The sequence below is a fragment of the Apus apus genome, chromosome 1 (assembly GCF_020740795.1).
Source record: "Apus apus isolate bApuApu2 chromosome 1, bApuApu2.pri.cur, whole genome shotgun sequence".
NCBI lineage: Eukaryota > Metazoa > Chordata > Aves > Apodiformes > Apodidae > Apus > Apus apus.
The window spans coordinates 167,944,917-167,968,147 of NC_067282.1; the positions used below are offsets into that span (position 1 = coordinate 167,944,917).

The 23,231-nt window shown below is 38.3% G+C and overlaps 1 protein-coding gene across 1 annotated transcript in view; it reads right to left on the reverse strand.

Moving 5' to 3' along the window:
- The window catches only part of TRHDE (thyrotropin releasing hormone degrading enzyme), a 212,294-nt gene that overhangs the window by 102,589 nt on the left and 86,474 nt on the right, over positions 1 to 23,231 (reverse strand). Inside the window, exons 5-6 of the mRNA XM_051608023.1 lie at positions 18,783 to 18,896; positions 5,507 to 5,644 (exon numbers count right to left, since the gene is read on the reverse strand). Of these exons, the coding sequence (XP_051463983.1) occupies positions 5,507 to 5,644; positions 18,783 to 18,896 (252 nt within the window). The remainder of the gene's footprint in view (positions 1 to 5,506; positions 5,645 to 18,782; positions 18,897 to 23,231) is intronic.

Below are 23,231 nucleotides of genomic sequence, written 5' to 3' on the forward strand. Positions count from 1 at the left end.
TTAAAGGTTTCACTGATTTGGAGTTTCGATGGCTTTCATATTGGAAGCAGCAATGACCTACAACCTTTTTTCTCTAAACAGAAAGAAAATATTTTCATTACAAGATACTCTGTTACAAAGCATTAAGGACAAACGGCTTCTGAAAGGACCTTCTGTAATCTGGGCGCTGACCTGCTGCACTCGCAAGTCATGGAACAGAAAACATCATCATGCAAATGCATATCCAGGACTTAATGGCCTTCAAAGACAACCTCATGGCTAAATTAGTCAGGGAGAACAAAAAGCTCTCCCTTTACACTGCTATAAGGGAATGGGTTGCTGGATCATATTGGAAGACTTTTAACTCACTTTAACACAGTCCCCCACAACATCCTTCTCTCTAAGTTGAAGAAACACGGGTTTGATGAATGGACTGTTCAGTGGATAAGGAATTGGTTGCATGGTCATATCCAGAGGGTAGTGGTCAATGGCTCTAGGTCCAGATGGAAAATGGTGACAAGTGGTGTCTCTCAGGAGTCTGTAGTGGGACCAGTGTTGCTTAATACCTGCATTAATAATATTGAGAGTGGCACTGAAAGCACTCTCAACAACTTTGATGATGACACCAAGCCGGGTGGTGTGGTAATATGCCAGGGGGATGGGATGCCATCCATAGGGACCCGGACCAGCTGGAGAAGTGGGCCCAGGTGAACTTCATGAGGTTCAACAAAGCCAAGTGCAGAGTCCTGCACCTGGTCTGGGTCACACATAGATATGAATACAGGCTGGGGGAGACATGCTAGAGAGCAGCCCTATGGAAAAAGACCTGGGGGTTTTCGTGGATCAAAAGCTGGACATGAGCCATCAATGTGCAACTGCAGCCCAGATTATCTGCAACACAAATTATCAAAGGGCTGGAGCACCTCTCTGATGCAGACAGGCTGAGGGAGTTGGGGTTGTTCAGCCTGAAGGAGAAAAGACTCTTTGGGGAACTTACAGCAACCTTCCAATACCTGAAAGGTGCCTACCAGAAGGCTGGGGATGACCTGTTCACTAGGGCATGTAACGATAGGACAAGGAGTAATGGTTTTAAGCTAGAAAAGGGTAGATTTAGTTTGACCATTAGGAAAAAGTTCTTTAATATGAGGGTGGTAGATCACTGGAAGGGGTTGCCTAGAGAGGTGGGGGAGGCCCCATCCATGGAGACATTAAAGGTCAGGCTTTATGGGGCTCTGAGCAATCTGTTCTCATTGTAGAACCCCCCTTATGGCAGGGGGTTGGACTAGATGACCTTTAGAGGTCCCTTCCAACCCAAGACATTCTATGATTCCATTATTTCAATTTCTTAAATTCTCCTTTGATAGTAGTATTATTCTAACATATACAGGTAAGCTGAGCATTTTTTTTGCTCATTTTTTTAATTGAACAGATTTCATGTTCAGAGAGCATGATCCCCCTTTACTATTAGAAATATATCTTCCTTCCATCACTCAGACACAGAAAGCAGGGAAAAACAAACAAACAAACAAACACGTTTTCAAAGCAGCAACACAGAGCTAAGAAGGAAAAGGAAATTATACATTGAAATGTTTAGGAAATATTAATTGTTTGCATTACAAAACTAGGGCCAGTACATTACCTCAATGCTGAGATTAATTTTGCTTACAGAGAGGAAAAACAGGAATGTTCTTCCCTGTTCTAGTCATCCTCTTTCTTGTTTTGATTACTGTTTGTCACTTGCCAAGACATATTCTACTGGGGGTACTTTTATAGTTACACTTCATCATACGGGTCTTGACTGCCCTGATTGCTGCCAGAATCTTCAACCAGCACTCCTCAAAGCATGCAGCTGACTGACTGAAATGACATCAGATATTATCTGGCTCTCTACAGTGTCCTTGGTGCCCTTTCATCCATTCTCTTATCTGGCTGTGACTGCTCACCTGGGGCTATGACACCTTTAGTTCTGTCCTAGGATCTCTCTCCCTCACACTGTTCTGGGTCTGGCTGCTCCCTTTGAGATGCAGCTGCCTTGTTTCTCCATTTTATTACAGCTGGTTGTGCCTTGCTGATTGTTGCTCCTCATGTTATTCTTGCTGCAGTCTCTCCTCCTCTGTAGATGCAGCTCTCCAGGGCTATGATTCCTGCTGTCAGTTATTTCTGGTGTGGAATGGCTGTCACGCTTTTTGCTTTGATGTAACAATTCTCAGATCCACTCTCATGCTCAACAGGCTGTATTTCCTGCTGCACTTGGGATACAAGCACTTTTCCCATCATCGTGGGAGGACACTATCTCACTTCCAGCTGCACTAGGAAGACATATGCACTCTCTGATGTAACTTGAGAGCCTTGAATCATCTAACAGTACTTTTTATTAACAAATTATCATGATTTCTAATTTTTCTCTATTTATTTGTGTCCCCAGTGGAAGATGACATGCTCCTATTTGAAGAATGCCTAGTATGATGCTTTTGAAAGAGGCAAACATTACCCTCAACAGCTTAAGTGGAAAAACACTGTGGGCTGCAGGGCTGTAGTGTCTGCTTCACTCTGCTTGTGGGACTATCTGAATATGATTCTTCAGGGGTTTATGAGATGAGATTTCTTAATATGCACAATCACCAAGGACAAGAAAGTGGAAATATATTCAGCTCTGAGGCATTTAAATAACAGTTTCAATGGCCATCTCAGAAGTGCATAGAAAGAGTAAGAGGCATATCTTTAAAATGACATCTGAGTGTCTAGAAAAGATGGGCACTCTAATGGTGTCTAATTGATTTATGCCATGTTGCTGACAGTAAAGACAATGAAATTACAATGACATTCTATGACTGTCATTTAACTGAACAAAAATTATATGGGAGAAAGCTTCACCATTTCAATATCCTGGAGAAAATCATGGAGAGGAGATCATGTGGACAACTCAAGGTCCCAGGGAACCCAAGGTGGACATTTTAAAGAAAAGGGGAGGGGGAGGGGAATAAATTAAAAAAACCCACATACACAAAATGCGGGAAAAACAGATTGTATGTAGAGCTAGACTGTTTAAAAAGAGACATTCTATTTAAGACAACAGATAATTCCTCATTGATGGTCCTGATCCAAACTTTACTAGTCAACAGAGAAAAAATCCCAAGAGCTTAATACATGACAGTAACTCAACAACAAAAAACCTCATCTCAGAAACAACAGCAACACTATCCCTCCATCAGGGCTCATTGTGTAAGGAGGGTTTTGAGGCACCTCAAAATACCTGAGCACATGCTTGATGAGGTAAAAGCCTTCAGTATAATTTTACAGTTTGGCTTTTATTGACACACTATGCATCACAGTATTTATATTGGCAGAGACTAGAGCGCTAGAAGGAGGGGCAAATGTTCTAGCCATCTAATAAAAGAGCTTGTTTCCGTAGTTGACTTTCAGTGCAAGCTATGTGTGCATACCTGCAGGTTTACGTAGAAATGAAAAGAATTTAAAAGCTACAACATGTTAAATTTGCTCTAATTTATCCTCAGAAGGAAACAGTGTCAGCTGCTGGGAGGAAGACACAGAAATGGTAGGTAGAGCAGCTATAAAGTCAGTTAGGGAAGTTTTTTGCTATTAGATGTTGCTTCTATCTAAAACAAAAGGATGAATGGTTACAGAGAATAGCAGATGGACAAATTATCAGACAGGAAAACAAAGGACTCACGGGTGAAAGAGTGTGCCTTTTAATCTCCTCACCTGTGTGTACACAAATCTTTCCATTGCCATTCCTCAAAGTGGTTTGCTAGATTTGGTAATGGGGTTCAAAATTAACAGGATCAGGCCCTGATACGAACATATTCAGAGTCATATAAGGTTTGGGAGAGTTGGCCATCGGGGAAGCTGAGTAGAGAGGCTGCCATATCTGCTAGGCATGGCCACTGCTATGCTGAAAAGGGAACCTTTAAATGGACATAGGAGACTGAGATTGTATTCTAAATCTGCAGAGAAAATGGAGAGATTCTACTAGCCTGCATAAAATAGCTAACAGTATACCCAAGTGTCCTACTGTCTATTTGTTATTTCAATGTAAATGAAAATTACTTAATGTTTGCAAAGTGTTCTTAAGATGAAAAGTTTCAAGTATTGTAGTGTACTGTGTGATATTGCTATTATCATTTTAATTAGAAAAAATAATTAGCTTGACATATTAAGATACTGATGTGAGACAGGCCTCCGAACCTACTGAGGTTCAGCTATCACCAACACACATGACTGAAACACTTAAACAACGAGAATACTTCAGTATGCTAAAAGCTACTGGCTATTATAGTTTAATTGACCAAGAGTAATGGTTTCAAAGCCAGCTAAGGGATTTTTGAGACTGTTACTTGGGCTCTTGAGCAACACCAGCATTTTATTATTTTTTTTTCTAAATGTTTTGCATTTGCATATCATCTCCTATAGCAATCACATGGACTTACACACACTCATTTTTCATCTTTAAAGGAGTAACAACCTTTCATAGAACAGGATCAACTTGAATTTTTTGCTGACTGGGAATAACTGATGACTATAAGAGAGTATATACCTCTTTTTTTAACCCAGAATGAGCACTGAATAAACTGAAAGCTCAGTAGGCAAGTCAATGCTATGCTGCTGATGTCTTGTTACAGTCTGGTGTTAGGCAGCTAATGATGCAAAGAAAAGTTATTATCAAATACAAGGATGAGAGTCAAAAGACTTATTACTGAATCACCAGCAGAGAGCTCCAGTATAGCCTTCAGAGTGGAAGGCCGCAGGTCCTAGCCTCTGCATCACAGATGAAGTGCCTTGGTCAAGAAATGAAGGCACAGTACTACAAGCCACATCATGCAGCAGAGAATCATCATGTGGTATGATGGTAACCACCAGCTTTCAGGCCAAATACTAAAGCAATCCAAGTCATACAATGCAGAAAGTGGAAGTGTGCAGCACTCCCACTCCTGAACAGAAGCTGTTTAGTCCCAAAGCTGGCCAAAAGGCTATCATTGAAGCACAATTTGAAATTGCCTGGATATAATACAGATTCCTTCACCACTCTACAAGGCAGTTCTCCCCTCTCACTGTCCATTACTCACTGAAGTAATAACTTCAGACTTTTCAGTAGCTGATAGGAAAATCCCCATGCATAGAAAAAAACAGAAAAACCCATTACATTTAACTTTAGTACTTGACAAGTTTTCTAGAGAGTTTCAATAGGACAAAGACTATACTTCCTTCTCCTTTTTAAATTATCTAACACAATTCTGCCACAAAATAAATAGTAATAAAAAACCCAAATCTTCTTGCTGAATTCTGACAGCCCCTCAAATTTATTTGTAACATTTAGTAAGGCTGAGTGTTTGAATGTAATTGGCTAGAATCATTGTAGTATATTCCAAATACATTGCACACAAATTGAAGTTCCCCAACTAGTAACTACTGTCTTTTCACAATGGTATTTGTTTAACAACAGAACATGATCTTCTAACAGCTACTGACATATCTATACATAGAAATAGATAGGTTTAATCAGTCTCACCTTTTTATAGGCAATCCAGTCAAACACCCTGTCAATGTCTGTGGCTTGCTGCACTTCCTGGGATACTGGATGTGAACTGGCCAAACCATCCAGCAACATCACTTCATGTAGAACATCTGTCAGAAATCTCTGTTTTTCCTGAAATACAGCATATGCAGCAATATCAGAAACAAATATACATTTAGAACAATGCAAAAATTATGCACAGTTATCAAAGGCAGCCACTATATGACTGTTGACTAAAATCAGACCTTCTGGTTTGAATGTAAGCTACCATGACTTCCTACAATCTTGAACAAGTACTATATGGAATAGAAATGAACTAATTCTAGCATCAGGAAATCCTCTGACTGGACACCTCTTGCAGGAATGAAACTTGACTGAAATTAAAGACTATTAAATTAATCAAGATGTATCTGTAGGTGCAGACTGCAATTCTGATTAAGACTATTCATTCACAGTTATAAGGGGTGGGTCGAGAGGCAAAATGGCATAGTTTTCTAACATAAAAATACATGGATGCAACCAATCATAGAGCTTATTGCACACACAGGTACAAAAATTTCTGTCAGAGATGGGTAAATACCATTAGTATCGCTTTATTTAGTGAGATTTAAGTCACTTGGCTCTTTGGGCCAAGTTCACTAGGCATGTCAATGTGGGACCAGGCAATGAACAGAACCCACAGCAGTGCCACAGAAGACACTTGCATTGTCTTTTGCAATTCTGATACAGAAATCCTTTATCCTAAAGAGCTTGTCTGCTCAACAAATTTTGTAACTTCCACCTGAAGGAAACTGTTATTATCTCTCTTTACAAGTGAGTCAACAGCTGTACATATAAGTTAAATGACATAGTCATTACATTGGAGGCAGGTGTAAACCCAAACAACATCTAATATACTAATTTGTTTTTATACCTTCTATAAATATGGACTGCAGAGGTACATCAAAATTGCTGCGTATTTACTCTGGCAGCAGCACTAATTAAATGTTCATGTATACTCTACAAATTGTGGTGCACTCGCTTTTACAGTGCAACAAGATGGGACTTTCCAGCTGAAAAATTACATTCCTTAAAAACTTCTCATACTGCATTCATATAGATGTGTCTCATCCAAAAGACTGTGTCAGGAAATACTTGTTTTTTCAAGTCACAGATACATGCAAAGAGTGAAATAAAAATTATGGAAGGTTTAAATAAGCTTTTTTCACTTATAAAATAAAGAATGTTAGAATATAAAGAAACTCTAGGGAAAGTTGCATTTTCTTTCAAAAGCCACCTTGATGTCCACAGATAAAAAACCCCACACAGTTACATAATAAATTCCATGTTTAATTTCTTGGGTGTCAAGGTTTTCGTATCCATGTGTTAATTTAAATTATAAGACAGCCAAAAAGCTGTTCCAGTGCTGATCCATCTGGAAATAAACCTTTATGTTAAAATTCATTAGAGCACAATAAATGTACCTTGAGCTGATTATATATTCAGGCAATTAAAAACACTGGATGCAGGAAAGCCAATTACCCAACACACTCTTCATGTTCTCAGCTGGCTGCATGAGGTAAAGTTTGTGAAGGTAAAAGTAATGTCTTGTTGATACTATTGTTCATTTCCAAATTTTCTCAGGCATATGCAGTCAGTAACTGCCCCCTTCTTTATAGAGAAGGAAAAAAAAATGTAGGGAAACAATTATTTTGACAGTCCTACTTGAGGGAAAACTGCTAAGGGTGTAAAGGATTGTAGGTGTTTTGGTTACACCCGCCTCACATTCCCTACTAGTCAGTAACAGAGCACCAATGTCATCAGAAGTACAATATGTAACACGTACAGGCATTTACACACAAAGGTACAGTCCCATCTCCAAAATCAAGTCTGGATATCACAACTGACAAACAGTTGTGGAAGTGGATTGTTACTGTTTGGAAGTAACTCACTAAAAGGACCCATGTTAATCACAAATTTATACTTTAAATACAGAACCTGGAATCAAGAAAATCAGCATGTAGGAAACAGAACATGAAGCTATAAGAAGAAGAATAAAAACTATATAAAATGACAGGCTACAATTTGGATCTCTGTTTGCTTCTTAGGTTATCTCCTGATGGGTAGAAAAGGAATACTTGAAATTCATGATCACTCATTCAAGTTACCATAGCTGAAAAGTCTTCCTTGAAATTTATGGCAGACCATTCCACTGGGATACAACTGGAATAGGTAGTACGCTTCAAAACATATAAACTGCATTTTAGTGCAAATTAAGAAAGTGTTTTACCAACAAAGATACGTTTATTGAACTGAAAGGATTTCCAAAACATTCCCATCTTTGCCCTTCAGTACACAACCTCTGAGAGAAGATCCCAAAAGAAGACTACAATATAACTCATGGAAGACAGAGAGATAGGACTTTTCTGGTTGACAAGGGGCCTGCAGCTTGGAAAGGCAACAAGAAACAGAAACACAGAAAGCAACTAAAGCTGCCTTAATTATGTTGAAGAAACACTACCTCAGCTATTAAAGTCCTATCAGCACTTTAAGGTGAAAAGGTCAACAAATGGGACCAAACTGCTTATACTGACAAAGAGGAACTTTCTAATCCTTAGTTATTTTACCCTACGCAGTACGGCGGAATTCATCTGTTTTAACATGATACCTACAAGACTAAAGAAACACCTAGCACAGAAACTGCAAAGAAAATCGATCTTGGAATGTGTTTAATGAGGCTAGTGAGCTGTCAACACAGTAGGTGACAGGTTTGCAGGTAAACATGAAACAGTGACAAGATGTTGTTCAAGATGACCCTCCTCCAAGGAAGTTCAACTGCAAGAGAAAAGCCAAAGACTGTGATACACTTGAAAGCAAAAGAAGGCTTCAGCTGAGTCTTGAGGCTTTGTTTGGAAAATGTCAATAGTTGCAATGTGAGTGTAAGACTAAGCAATCCTAACATAGGGCCAGGGCTCTAAGAAGGAGTTGGTACATCTGAAATAAGGACAGAGAAGCTTCCACTCAATTTGTGCCTTTCTTTAAAGGCAAGCAGGTAGACCCTCAGATCCTCATCTTCCAACTGCCCACTTGCAGACCTGTCTCTTCATCTCCTCTCCTCAGAGCCTTCCTTGGACTGTGCATAGTCAAAGTCTGGCAGGCCAGACCTGTGTTGAAAAGAACAGACACGCTAATTATTTCTGGTTGCTTTTCCTCTTTCTCTCAAGAATGCTTTCAGGTGCAGGGACTGAAGTGCAGTTATCAGACAAATATGCCTTTCAAAGTTTTACATTTTTAGATTATTCCCCAAGCATCTGTGGTCACTAGATTCAAGTAAACATCTCTTCATATGAATTACTTATTTTAGTCCTGACAATCCACCTTCTCTATTTGACACAAGGATGTCCTGAAAGACTTACACCTCCTCTGTACTCTCCCCTCCTTAGCCAACATCTAATCATTGCTTTCAGTAAAAGCAGCAGAAATGCTACAGGCAGCAGGGTCAGAAACTTTCCACCTACAGCAATTCTTCCACATTTTGGAAATAATCTGAATATTTTTAAGCGTGAATTTGTAGTGTGAATCATTCCTTAGCAAAAAGAATCAGGAGTAAGAAAATGGCTAACTACAAGAAAGCTTTCTGTTTCTGGTTTATTTTCACTTGTTCTGGGGAGGAAGGTAGTGGTCACTCCTTCTATATTAATCTCCAACAGAATGCCCACCATTCAACTAGTCTACCACTAAATGGAAAGAAAGCAATTGTGAAATAACATTTTTTTGGCAGAAAAGCCTGCACCTTCAAGAGCCATTAAAAATTTGTTGTGCATAACAGGATAACAATAATGTAATGGAAAGGAGTTGCTGATGATGATATTACAGTATCATATTCAGGCATAAAGTAAGAATACAAGTTAGCATGACAATAATGTAATATTTTTAACTTAGTCACATAAAAATTACTTCTAAAAATTAATATGAAATGCCAGGAAAAAGAATTTAAATGAAAAAACTGGAAACCATCCAACAGTGGAACAAAAGGAATCGCACGGTGAAAGCCTAAACTGATAATTAGTACGCAGAGGAGATCAAAGGCCTCAATATTAAAGTCACCGCCTTTGTTGTGGGACAGCCATTCAAACAGCTTATGGACTGAGAAATCTACATGAACAAAGCTTAATATTGGTGTTTCTGACAAAATTGCTGGACATATCTTCTCAAAATATAGAGCTTTAGTAGCCATCACGAATACAAAGCGGGCTTGAAATAACAAGCATTCTCAAGATGCAATACTTGTGTCTATAGGGAAAGTGCACATAGGGAAAAATAATTAAGGGTAAATTTTGAAAGCAATCAAGCAATCAAAGAACACCAGCATATACACTGCCAGTAGTTCTGTTCTGATACAGTATACTTCATGGTGAAGCTTAAACTACAGAGGAGTATCGTCTATGACAAAAACTAAGGTTCAATAAAATACCTTAAGGCCAGAAAACATCCACTGGGGACAAAGTTCCTACTGTCTACATGCTTATAAATCTGAAGCTGTCATAGCAGAGGAAGTCTCTTGAGTTCTTGCAAATGAAAGGAACATTTCTTTCTCTTTCTCTCTACCAAACTGTAGTTTTTTGTAAATAGTTTGAGCAGCTTATAGATTCCTTTTCTAAAAATTGATATCTCTGCATATGTGCTTGAGTTAAATGCAGTTTGTTGAAGGAGGCCTGCAACACTTTCTACATTTATCAGCTGTGAATATGTCACAGGTCCGTGTCTACCTTCATAACCCTCTTTTCTGCATTCTCAGCCAAAGTTCTTGCAAAATTTCTGTCCGTATGCCTCAGAGATATTCGCACTGAATGATATTTTTTGTTGTTACAAAGTAATATGGATGTTATAGGAGTTCACAGTTAAGGGAGACCAATAGCTCTGAGCCTCAGGAAAGAGAACTGGGTATGTAACTTCTTTTCAATGAAGTGCCAAACCAGAATTTCACAACCATCTGCTTAAGCTGCCAAGCAGATGGGTAGTTGATTTGGAGTTTTAAAGCAAATTCACAAGCTACTTCAACTGCTGCTTCCTCTCATCACTCTGTTTTTCAGGTACAGCTTTGATCTGGTTGTACACCAGATCCACTATGCCAATTATAGGCATGGGAAGACACAATACAAAAAAGGGGGCATTAGAAAAGGAAACAACACTTACTGACCATCAGCATATCTAAGAAAAAGAGACCAGTTTCACTCTCCAAGATCAGGTTTTGTCATCTTGTATGCAGTTGCCTTCACAGAAAGATTCATTAAGCAAACGGATGACACAGATCCACTGTCTCCTTATGCATTTGTCTCTGGAGCATTTTAAAGCATTAGGCAACAAAATATGAAGTTTATCCTCTAATTCAAAGTCCTCAAGGGGAATCTGCAGAGGAAACTCACCTCAATTCAAGAAACAGTAAATAATACTTAATTAAAAGTGGCTTTGAGATGTGGTTGGTATATTGAGTCAACTTCCAACAGTATCTGCCGGAGATCACTATCAATGAGAATACTTTTCACATGCTCTAACATTTGCTGGATGGATTTTGCATGCCTAGGCTCTGTTTCAGCCTGAAAGTGATGAGATTCAGTGACCTATGTTCTGAAGTAACCAAAGTTTTGCAGGCACACCAAAAGTTACTTAACAGCTTGCACTGCAAGTAACTGCACGCTGCCACAATTTTAAAATAAATAGTGGCAGCACTTTCAGGACAGCTGTAAAGTTGACATGCAGATTCAAATAGACAGCTGCAGCTTCGCCACTGAACTTCCCGTATCAACTATAGTTCCTGAGGAAGTGTGTATTCTTATTTCAGTAGGCTACCCTGGTGAGTCCTTGCCTTGAGGCAAAAGTTGCCATAAAGTTCCTTTCTCATTTTTACTAAAGACAAAATGGTTGCTAATTCAAAATTATATGAAATCCAGCAAGTTGACTGAAGTTTCTTTCTGAAACCAAAGCTTCACCTAAACCCTGAACTCAGGAGGTTTGAACTCACATGATCCAAAAGCTCTCATCATAATGTCACTTTAACTGCTCTCTCCAGATGAGCAGATAATGACACGAAGAAAGAGACACTGACATTCTCCAAAGTTGTACTTAATCTCTTGAATAAATTTTTCATCTAAATGTTGATATTCATTTACGTCTTATCTCTACATTTAACTACTTAAATTTAAGAATTCCATATATTAATCCACCTTACCACAGCATAGAAAAAGAAACTGTGTTAAGGAAGACCATGTGGAGATGGAAATTTATTTTCTTAGTTATAAGCTCAATTTAGTATAAGGATTTCTAAAATGGTATACTTAAGAGAGGACTAGTAGCTAGCAACCAGAAGATCTTACAGCTTACCTTTACGTATGTCTTTTTTCGTGCCAAAGTCAATTACACATGAGATTCTAGCTAATTTTACATTGGAAGTTTCCCCCATAGTTAAGTTAAAACAGAAAATGATACAAGGACTGACTTCACTGAGCAGTTACTGGGCGAAAAAACACTTCATGTGGTATTAATTAAAGGCTTGCCTCATACTGGCATGGGGAGCCTTTAACCAAAAAAGAAGAGATGAAAGCGGTTTTTAAAAATGAGAGGCTGAATCGTTTTCAATGCTGAGCCAGTGTGATATTTATGTTAGGTTAGAAGGATCAAGCAGGCTACAGCTTAGGTGTGAAATGCCAAAATACTAATGAAATAAATCCAAAAGACTCATGTCTTAAGTCTACTTCAATCTTATAATGATTTTCTTGTTTTTTTATGAGGGAAACAATGCCTGAAAAAACTTTAGAGATGGAGACAAAAGCTTTAGGAGGCAATCTGAGACAAAGCACATTAAAGATACGCATGTATCTAATGGCTCTATTCACCGTTACTATTTCAAGTGAGTCAATGAGAAAGACAGGCAATTAAGATCATTTCTCAAGAATTTGAGAAACATGTTGCATGATGTTCAAAGCACTTAATGTAATGAAGTTCAGTTAAATGGTTTTCTATTACCATCTTTAGGCACAGGTAATTTCTTGAGGCATGTATTTTTAAAAACAGAAATGTTGATATGTAACCTCATTGTTATTTTCAGCTGCTTGTAGTAATGGTAGGATCATCAAGACACCTAACCTCGTGAAGGAAGTATGGTTCACTTTAAGAGAGATCCAAGATGCCATTCCATGTAAACACAACGATTTCCTCCAACTACTTTAATCACAATTGTTTATACTAAGAAAATTTCTGGCTAATACCACCTTTAATTATAAAAGTAGTAAGCACACATGAAAGTGGAAGATCTTATCCCAGAGCTTCAATGGATAGAGAAGGCAGAGAATTCAAAGCTGTCACTTACATACTACACCTTGACTCAGCCAATAAAGTTGTCAGCAAAGCTAACTTTTATATAATAAAGAAAAAGGAGAAGGCGCTGGACTCTGTGAAATGCTTTCTCAGCATCAAGCCAGGTACTGACCACTAAAGTATTTGATGTTCGTTTGACGGATGAAAAGAAAAATTACATGCCAGTAATTCCTGCTGTCATAGTTCTCAAAACCTACCCCAATACCAGAGGCATTCAAGAACATGATAGTTCCTTCTACCAGAAAATAAGGAGGCAAAAGATCAGTCAATAAATTCCTGCATCTGTAGCCCGCAATTTAATTCCTTCATTTAAAAAGACATGTACAAAGGACTTCAGGATAATGAGAGAAACAAGCAGAGAGGAAGATGGAATGAATATATATATAAAAATATAAATATAGTTGCAATTGCAAATGGGCTGAGGAAGGGGAGTAGAGTAGATAAGAAAAGATACGAAGTGGAAATTACCAGGATGTGTTTTTCTGCTGTAATTTTCTCTTTTCTCTGATCCTAAAACCTTCCACAGCAGTGAGATTACCTTCTGTAAATCGTAAGATCTTAATAGCTCAAGACCTCACATCCAGCTTCATTTGCTTTTTGATGGCATAGACAGACAACCAAAGAGCTATATGGTAAGCCTCCAACACAGAAACCTCATCTCTTTCTAAATCATGAAAAAGGGAACTGACAAGTAGATTGCTACTCTAAGCACACATGATCAAGTGAAATTCTCCAATCTTGCAGAGACAGTTCTCTTATTAAAACCATAATGACAATAGAGAAACAATTGTTTAAACTTTCAAGACCTTGAAGAACGAGATTTAAGAAGAATTTGAGATACTTCAGGATAGTAATTACAAAAAACTTAATTTGGGGGATAGACAAGGCAAGAGGCTTAAATGCAAAGAATGATAAATTATGTTCCACAGCAAATGTCTAATGGCTGTATAGTAGGGACATATTTCCTCCAAAATCAAAGGTAGCTTCACCTTCAAGAGGTAAAAAGTAACATGCAGCAACTTCATTTTTAGCTGAGGGGAGCAAATGAGAATTTCTAGCTTTGATGTGAAATAACTTACATTTTTTAAAATATAATAAAACCAGTGGTGGAACCAGGAAGATCTCAGCACACAAAACTCACCTTCCTGTTTTAAAACCAGCAATACTTCATCCACTTCCTCAGGAGAGTTGTGATGTATCTTACATTAACTACAACAGGTAATAGTCTCCTGCATCAGAATGATTCTTCATTCTGTTCTTCACCCAACATTTTAACAGGACGATCAAGGGCATAAGGATGGCAAGAATTTAATAAGGATTGGATTCCTCTTTTATCGAGATTATGCAAGTCTGACGAAGTATGTAAATGCCTTCTGGACAAGAAACTCCAGAATTCCTGGAAGGCTCAATAAAGTTTTACAGCTCCATGGCAGTATGGTCAATATTGTTATTCATCCATCTTTCCTGCAGTAAAAGAAGAGCCTATAAAACAGCTGAAGAAAAGCTGCACCTGGTTTGGGAAAATCCCAAGTACAAATACAGGCTGGCTGGAGAATGGATTGAGAACAGCTCTGAGGAGAAAGACTTGGAGGTGTTGGTTGATGACAAGATCAACATGAGCCAGCAATGTGTGCTTGCAGCCCAGAAAGCCAACTGTGTCCAGGGCTGCATCAAAGGAAGCGTGGCCAGCAGGTCACAGAGGTTGCAGTGTTGTGTCCAGTTCTGGGGCCCCCAGCATAAGAAGGACATGAAGGTTGTCCTGGTTTGAGCCAGGATGAAGCCAATTTTCCTTTTACTGATTTTTTTTTTCCTTCAGTAACCTTTCTTTTAACTAGTAGCAGTGTTTCAACTGGCTCAAACCAGGACAGAGGTGTTGGAGCAAGTCCAGAGTGAGTCCATGAAGATGATCAGATGGCTGCAGCACCTCTCCTAAGAAGACAGGCTGAGAGAGTTGAGGTTGTTCAGCCTGGAGAAGAGAAGGCTCTGGAGAGAGCTGACAGCAACCTTCCAGTACTTGAAGGCACCTACAGGAAATCTGGGGAGGGACTTTTTATAAGGGCTTGTAGCAAGAGGACTAGGGGTAATGGCATTAAGCTGGAAGTGGGGAGAATTAGGTTAGACATTAGGAAGAAATTCTTCAGTGGGAGGGTGATGAGACACTGGAACAGATTGCCCAGGGAAGCTGTGGAAGTGTTCAAGGTCATGTTGGATGGGGCTCTGAGTAACCTGGTCTAGTGGGAGGTGTTCCTGCCCATGCAGGGGGTTCAGAACTAGGTGACCTTTATTCCCTTACAACCCAAACCATTCTATGATTCTATGATATTACTCTGTTTTTCTGATACAAAGAGCTGCAGTATCGTACACCATAACAGCTTTTATTTCACAGGTATGATTTACTGCTGACAAAATACCACCCTAAAGGTTGGAATATTGCTCCATTTAACCCTCATTACAGGAAATAAGGTTTGTGGTTCTTGTTTTTGCAACAGATTTGTGAACCTTGTACTGTACCCTTCACTTTGGGGGGAAAAAAAAAAAAAGCTGTTTGGAACAGTGTCTCTTTTTACAAATTATCAGGTTTTGTTTTTTCAAGTTTATAAATGATCTAAACAGAAAATGCACTTTATATTGATAACAGAAATACCTAGTGAGTCAAGTTCCAGTAAATTTAACTTTTGCTTCCTCGTCCTACAATCTCTGTAATACGGTTGAAACATCAGACTATTGATTCCTATTGTAGTCTGCAAAAGAATGCAGCATTTTTAAATGTTTAACTCATCAAGTTTCCATCTTGCCACCAATTTTCTAATTATTTAAGTATGTCAGTATGGTTATTTTTGCATCAAAGGCCAGTGATATCTAAAGCCTTATGAAAAGTTTATGTCTACTCTCTTTTTAATTTAAGGAAAAACTTGACAGATTAATATTTTTTTAGGCACAGCAATATTACTTTAGTTAATTCTAATTTATGCAGCACGTGTCTAATTTCCCAGTTTAACTGTCATACCTTGATCAACCCATTCGTTTTGCCTATATTCTGCTAAAATGACAGATTTCACATGATGGGCATGTCATTTGCATAACAGTGAACATTATATTCATTCCACAGAAACCTGTAGCAAATATTCTATATTCCAAATTACTTCTAAAGTAAAGTTATTCTGGATTTGTTAAACTGATTATGTGAAGAACAAATGACTGATGATTTGAAGATAAAATTCAGTGTATAAACGTTGTCATCTATGACATTTCACTATGCTAAAATCATAAAGGCCTGCCAGATTTCATTGCATTCATAATTAGAATCATTACATTGTAATTCAGGATGTGTTTTTCATAAAGATGATGAGAATGAGTTTTAATACAGCCAAAGCCAGGTAAACCCAACAAGGCTACCTATGCAAGACAGATGTCAGTTCAGATAAAGATTTATTTTCCTTTTCATAATGCAATTATAAACCAAAATTGACAACTGAAAGAAAAAAAAATAAAATCATAGAATCACTTAGGTTGGAAAAGACCCTTAAGATCATCACGTCCAACCTTAAACTTTACTCTACCATTTTCATGCCTAAACCATATTCCCAAGCACCACATCAAGATGACTTTTAAACACATCCAGTGATGGTGACTCAACCACCTTCCTGGGCAGCCTGAAAACTATTTCAGAGGGAAAAAAAACAACTCTAACATCCAGCCTAAACCTCCTGTGGTGTCGCTTTAGGCCATTCCCTCTTGTCCTATCACTACTTACTTGTGAGAAGACACCAGAACCTACCTCTCTACATTGTCTTTTCAGGTAGTTGTACAGATAAGGTCTCCCCTCAGTCTCCTTGTCTTTAGACTAAGTAGCCCTAGTTCCCTAAGCCCCTCTTCATAAGACTTCTTTTCTAGGTCTTTCAGCAGCCTAGTTGCTCTTCTCTGCACCTGCTCCAGTACCTCGATGTCCTTCCTGTATTGAGGTGTCCCAAACTGGACACAGTATTCAAGGTGTGGCCTCACCAATGCCGAGTACAGAGGGACAATCACATCCCTGGTCCTGCTTGCCACACTATTTCTAATACAAGCCTTCTTGGCCACCTGGGCACACTGCTGGCTCATATTCAGCCAACTGTCAACCAGCAACCTGAGTTTACCCATTGTAAACATCAAAAAAACCGAGTGACAGAGCACTGGAACAGGCTGCCCAGGCTGTGGAGTTTCCTTCACTGGAGACATTCCAAACCTGCCTGGATGCACTTCTGTGTGATGTACTCTACCTGCTCTGGCAGGAGGGTTGGACTACATGATCTTTCAAGGCCCCTTCCAACCCCCCAAGATTCTGTGATTCTGTGATTCTGTCCCTTTCTGCCAGGCAGTTTTCCAGCCACTCTTCACCAGCCTGTAGCGTTGCATAGGGTTGTGGCCCAAGTGCAGGACCCGGCACTAGACCTTGTTGAAGCTCATACAATTTGACTCAGCCCATCAATCCAATCTGTCTAAGTCTCTCGGTAGAGTCTCCCTACCCTCAAGCAGACCAACACTCCTACCCAGCTTGGTGTCACCTGCAAACTTACTGAGGGTGCACCCAATCCCCTCATCGAGGTCATTGAGGAAGATGTAAAACTGAAGTGGTCCCAACACTGAGCCCTGAGGAACCCCACTTGAGACTGGCCGCCTGCAGGATTTAACTCCATTCACCACCACTCTCTGGGCTCGTCTGTCTAGCCAGTGTTTTATCCAACAGAGAGCGTGCCTGCCCAAGCCAGGAGTAGCCAGTTTTTTCATGAGAATGCTGTGGGAGACAGTGTCAAAAGCTTTACAAAAGTCCAAACAGACAACATCCACAGCCTTTCCCTCATCCACCAGGCAGGTATACATATTACTATACTACAAAGAATTCAAACTTCATAAGATGCTTACCTAAAGCAAGAGTACAACTATTTTAAAAAATTAGCTTTAACTCATACCATCTTAATTCCATGGCACATAAAAGTTAACGGGATAAGATTACTCAATAAATCACCCAGAACTGGGAAAAAACATTTCAGAAGTTAATTTGCAAGAGTTTAAGCAAAACATTCAAACTACAACATTCCTCTATCAGGCAATCTGTATTTGTAACTAATATTTTGACATGTAATTAAAATATGTAAACACAAAAGCAAAGCAAATAGAAAAATTTCTCCAAAAGACAATAAAATCTATATAGCCACCTTCAACATGGTCTCACATACAACTTCCTCATCCTGAGGTCTTATATGTCTTATTTTTCTTATAATCATAATATTTCTAGACTACAGCAGTTGATATAAACTGGGACCTGACAAGGTATGATATGATATAACAGAAAGACTCCAAAAGAATGTCTCAGCATGGCCTTCCCAGTTTGCCCTCAGAGAGCTCCAGTATTTGCACACCAGTTGACAAAGAATGTCTAACTGTGTACAGCTAGAACTCATACTGAAACCTATGTTGTCAATTCGTTTGCCCCATATTACCTTGGTATATACTGCAGGATGGCCAAATAACAGCAGGAAGATAAAAAGTGTAAACTGTACATACAGAAAACTGTAAGGAAAAATACGTTTTGTTTTCTAGTATGGTTTAGGCAAACACTTCTTTCCAATTTCTCTCATGCTTGTGGATTAAAAAAATGCTGAATCATAACTGCTTTAATCCAAAATGTTTCTGAGCAGAGAAACAGTAGTTGTTTTAATGTTCTGTTGTGACAGAAATGTTTTAATGTTGTTATTGCAGGTTACACTTTTGGAATGCTGTCAAATTATTTCACACCTAGTGATTTTGCTTCACTGGACATCTGATACTTGCATGCATAATTTGGTATTTTTCAGCAGTCCTTGTCTATAACAAAAGCAGGAATACAGCAACAGAGTAACTTTCATATGGAGTCTTCAATTAAAAAAATAAAACTTACCATGTTCCACCCTGGGTAGAGGTAGTCTGTCCCAACAAATTCAAAATAGTGAGCAAAACCTTCTTTCAACCACACATCCTCCCACCAAACTGGAGTCACAAGATCACCAAACCACTGCAAAGAATGTTCAAATAAACAACCTTTAGGAAACTATGTCTGCATACATTTCATTTATCAAGAACACAATCTTCACATGCTTAAATAAAAACAGTAGTATATACACTACTCACTGAAACTCATTAACTGTTTTTGTCATGTAGCAATGAATTAAGACTTTAAAGGATGCAAAAGTTACTGAGGTTAAATATTAGAAAAAAACATGCAGGGAAGAAGAAGAATTGAGAAGAGTAATCACAGAGTCCACCTTAGTTACCTAAAGTAGATGCTCCCCTGGGTTTGAGGGATTAACATACACAAAGGACAGAAAAGGGCTTCAAACATCGAGTAGTCTGAATAATTACCTGGAAACCTCACTAGTGTGAACCTTCAAAAACTGGGAACACATTCTCCATAACCCAGACCTAAATTTTAGCATCTCTTCCTCTACAGTGTCTGCCCACTAAGATTTACACTACTACATATGTTCCAGTCACTGGCCATTTTCTTAAGGAAAGCAGTTTTACACAATTGCACCACCCCTCTGTGGGTAGGACTCAGATGCCTAAAAGCAGGTAGCTGATGTCACTTAAAGAACATCATAGCATATCCAAGATACCCACACAGGCCCAGGATATTTCATACAGTCTTACAGGAGATCTTCAGCCCTCTCAAACAGCAACTAGAGGCAGAGGGTATCTAAAATGGCAGGGGCCATCTATGCTTATGCAAAGGAATCCTACCTGAGCTGGCTGCCTTTCCTGTTCCCCCCCAGGTCTCTCTTAATTCCCCACTGAATTCAATCTAATAGAACCACAGAGTGGTCAGGGTTGGAAGGGACCTCTGAAGATCACCTAGTGCAACCCCCTCAGTTAGAACAGGATAATATAGAAAGAAAGACAGACACCTCAAAGATAATCAAACTCTTCATTTCATGTACTTGAAAGTACATAAAGATCAACAGCTGAAAATAAGGACCTAAACTGAGGACAAGGCAAGAACATGGCTGTTAGATACTCTGTAGAGTAGCCATCAACAGCCACTAACCTGTCATGGTACAGGACATGTGGGTCTCAGAGGGATTTTAGACAGAGTTAGGACAGCCATTGGAACAGAACAAAAATTCAAAGGAAATCAGGTGTCACGAATGCTTCTGCTAATGACGACCCTGTTTAAATAGCCCTGTGCAACCTGGATCATCAGAACACCAGTGGTAAGATCAGAAACACATTCACTTTTATGAAAACATAATTCATCCTCTGTAGCATCTTTTTTGCCAAACAAATACCAAAACTTTGTTTCAGTAAAATTCCCTGTAAATTTTACTCTTAACATTTTTACAAATGAGACTAATTCGTAAACAACAGAGACCATTTTGAGCTTTCATGGAGTCATAAGCTCAGAAAGGGAGCAGCACATCAGTATTCCAGAGGGAGAGACTCATCTCAGAGCAGAGCAGCTGCTGGTGACACTGTAATGAGAGTGAAGAACATCTGAAAGCAGAGTTAGCCAGTGGATGGTTTGCTTTCATGACAGTTGGCTTATTTAAGGCTTTGTCTGGGACCTGAATAAAGGGTCTCGCTTCTGCGCGTGTCTCTGTGGAGTGAGAACAGCACCAAGGAAGGACAAAGGCTGCAATGAGGATCCATAGTGAACACAGGGGCTCCAAAGAACACACTATAGAAACTGAGATTACCAGATTGCAGCACAATGTTCAGTAAATAGGATTTGAGGAAAAAAATAAAGTGAAACATGACAATTAATGTCACTGACAACCAACTTAACAATTTAAGGAGAAAAGATGAGACTGATAAAAGCCATATTGATACACTGACTCTGAACTTAATAGATCATAAACTAGTCAAAGGCTACCTATAAACTAACTCTTTACAGGACCAATAGAGACAGATCCTGATCTTAAGAACATTTAACTGAACACACAAACACTGGAAATGCTTCAAATGGATAATGCAGTTCTCATAATTTGAACAGTTAGAGCAGCATACCATCAAAGGAATATGAAAGTTATATAGGTTGATTAAATTATTTCTAATGACAAACAGACTAAACACAATATCACAGAGCTTATTTCTTGACTTACAAGAGGACAGCAGAACAAATAGGAAACTAGTTATTATGGTATAATTATGTGTACTCCTGTAACTCGAAAGAATTAATAAGAATAAATTTTTATGTCACAAAAGAGAACGTCTTATACTTGTGAGTTTTCCAGGTTTATTTATTAATTATACAATTAAAAGTACTCATTTAATTATCCACCTAAAGGAAGAAGTATTTTACAGGCATTAAACCACTATGTGATAACAAAACTAAAATGTAGGGAATTTGCTTAACTAGTCTTGAATAGTTTCAGAGTAGTTATAAATGTCAGAGAGAGAGCAGGCCCAGAGACCACAATTAATGAAGCCAGATCTTCCTATTATCTTCATAGGTGTTATATGTCTGAAAGGAAAACGTTAAGTAAAGCACTTAATTTATTTAAGTAGTGGTTTATTTATTTGTTTGTTTGTTTAACTATAGACACTATTTGCCTGAAGATCATTACTTCTTTTCATTTTAGAAAAGAAAATTTAATTGAAATGTATTGATTACATATATTTCTTGTCTGCCTCAGGTATTATATTCAGTGTGACATGCTGAAGGCACTTACTTTACAGACACACTGAGAGTACACTCTTTACAATATGCTTTCTTTACAGATTTAAAAAAAAAACACATTGATTTAGGAATTTTTAATTTTCCTTCTGCTTTCATGCCTCTTTAGCTCAATCTGTTACACCAAGTTTTGTGCTCAGGTGGGAAAACTATCACAGAAAATCATAGTTATTCAAATTCAAATGACCCTTTCTTCAAAGGCTGTAGGTGGAACTGATCTGCGATATGCAAGTAAAACTGATTATTACCTTAACATAATTATTCAAATAAATTATGGTAACTATTTTAAGCTATCTACTTAAGCTGCAAGAAATATATGTGTTTCGACCAATATCTCGTTTGTGTTTTAGGGCTTAAAGGAGAAGCTATTATGCCAAAAACACTCCACTTTCCAATTATTCATTTTTTTAATTAAATACATAAAATGTTCCAAAAGAACACTCAAGCTGAAATACCGAGCACTTGCAACCTATGAAATTACTAAAGCTACCTGTGTAATTTTCATGTGTTCCTCCTAAAACAAGTACCTAAAATAAATATCTGGTCAAGCATTACGAAGTCACCTGCAAAGAAATCAAGTGTAAAATTCTTTCTTACACTCTTGTTACACACATTCTTATAACCACAGAACATCTTTGTCCTTCTGTAATTCTGTCTCTCATTTTCTATCCATCCTGAACACTGTGCTCAAGCACTGATACACAGCAGGTTCAGGAATTCCAATTTTAAACAGTCATATCTAAAAGTAGCAATCCCAATTCTTAATATTCATCTATTTTTCTAATCTTGGGGACAAGATTATCAAAGCAATTGCTGTGTTACTCTAACTAACAAGTGTCTCATACAGGTCAGTTGCTACATTCTCAGATATGTTCTGTACATCTTAAAGCCATGGGTATAAAAACAGGAAATAGGTCAACGATACAATTCTTAAAAAAGAAAAGAGGTATTTTAGGAAAACATATTTTAGGAGAGTTCCATTTCCTTTTACCTGATTTTTTTTTTTTTTTTTAATTCAATAAATAAGAAGTAAAATTGGATGTGTGGATTTTACTTTTGGCTGCATCACAAGTGATTCTGGTTAATCTCTGTTATTCTGTGTAAAAATGAGTGAAGGGAAGAAGTATTTGTGTGCCAATCCAGGTTATCAGTCGAGACGACGCACAGCAAAAAGGGATGAAAAATGCAGTGAACAATTAACAATTAAACAGCAGAGGCAAGAGATCCTGGTCTGAGTTCAATACATTTTCAACTAAGTATTATTTACAGTTACTGCTCTTTGCTATCCACAGCTAAAGTTTCCTGGAGGGGCTTCTGAGTATAGTAAGATAAAGGCACAGAAGACTGGCTATATAAAGACAATACTATGATGGAGGTACTAGACAGTGTATTGTGGCTTGTGGTTTTGGAAGGTTTCTCCCTTTAAACTTTTATTTGCAGACAAACAGTCCATATTCTCTGTAACAATTCTGCATCTAAAAAGTAGAAATACTATTTCTTCGACCTGAATATTTTCTATCTTGTCTAGTTATCCAGTGAATGAGCTGAGCAAGGACCTGATCTGCATGGTACTAAACTCTTTTAGGTTAGCAGCAACATCAGTGCAGGAAGATACTTTTAATTAAGCGAACAACACTAGAAGTAATATTAATATGGACACTAAGGACAGGTTCTCAT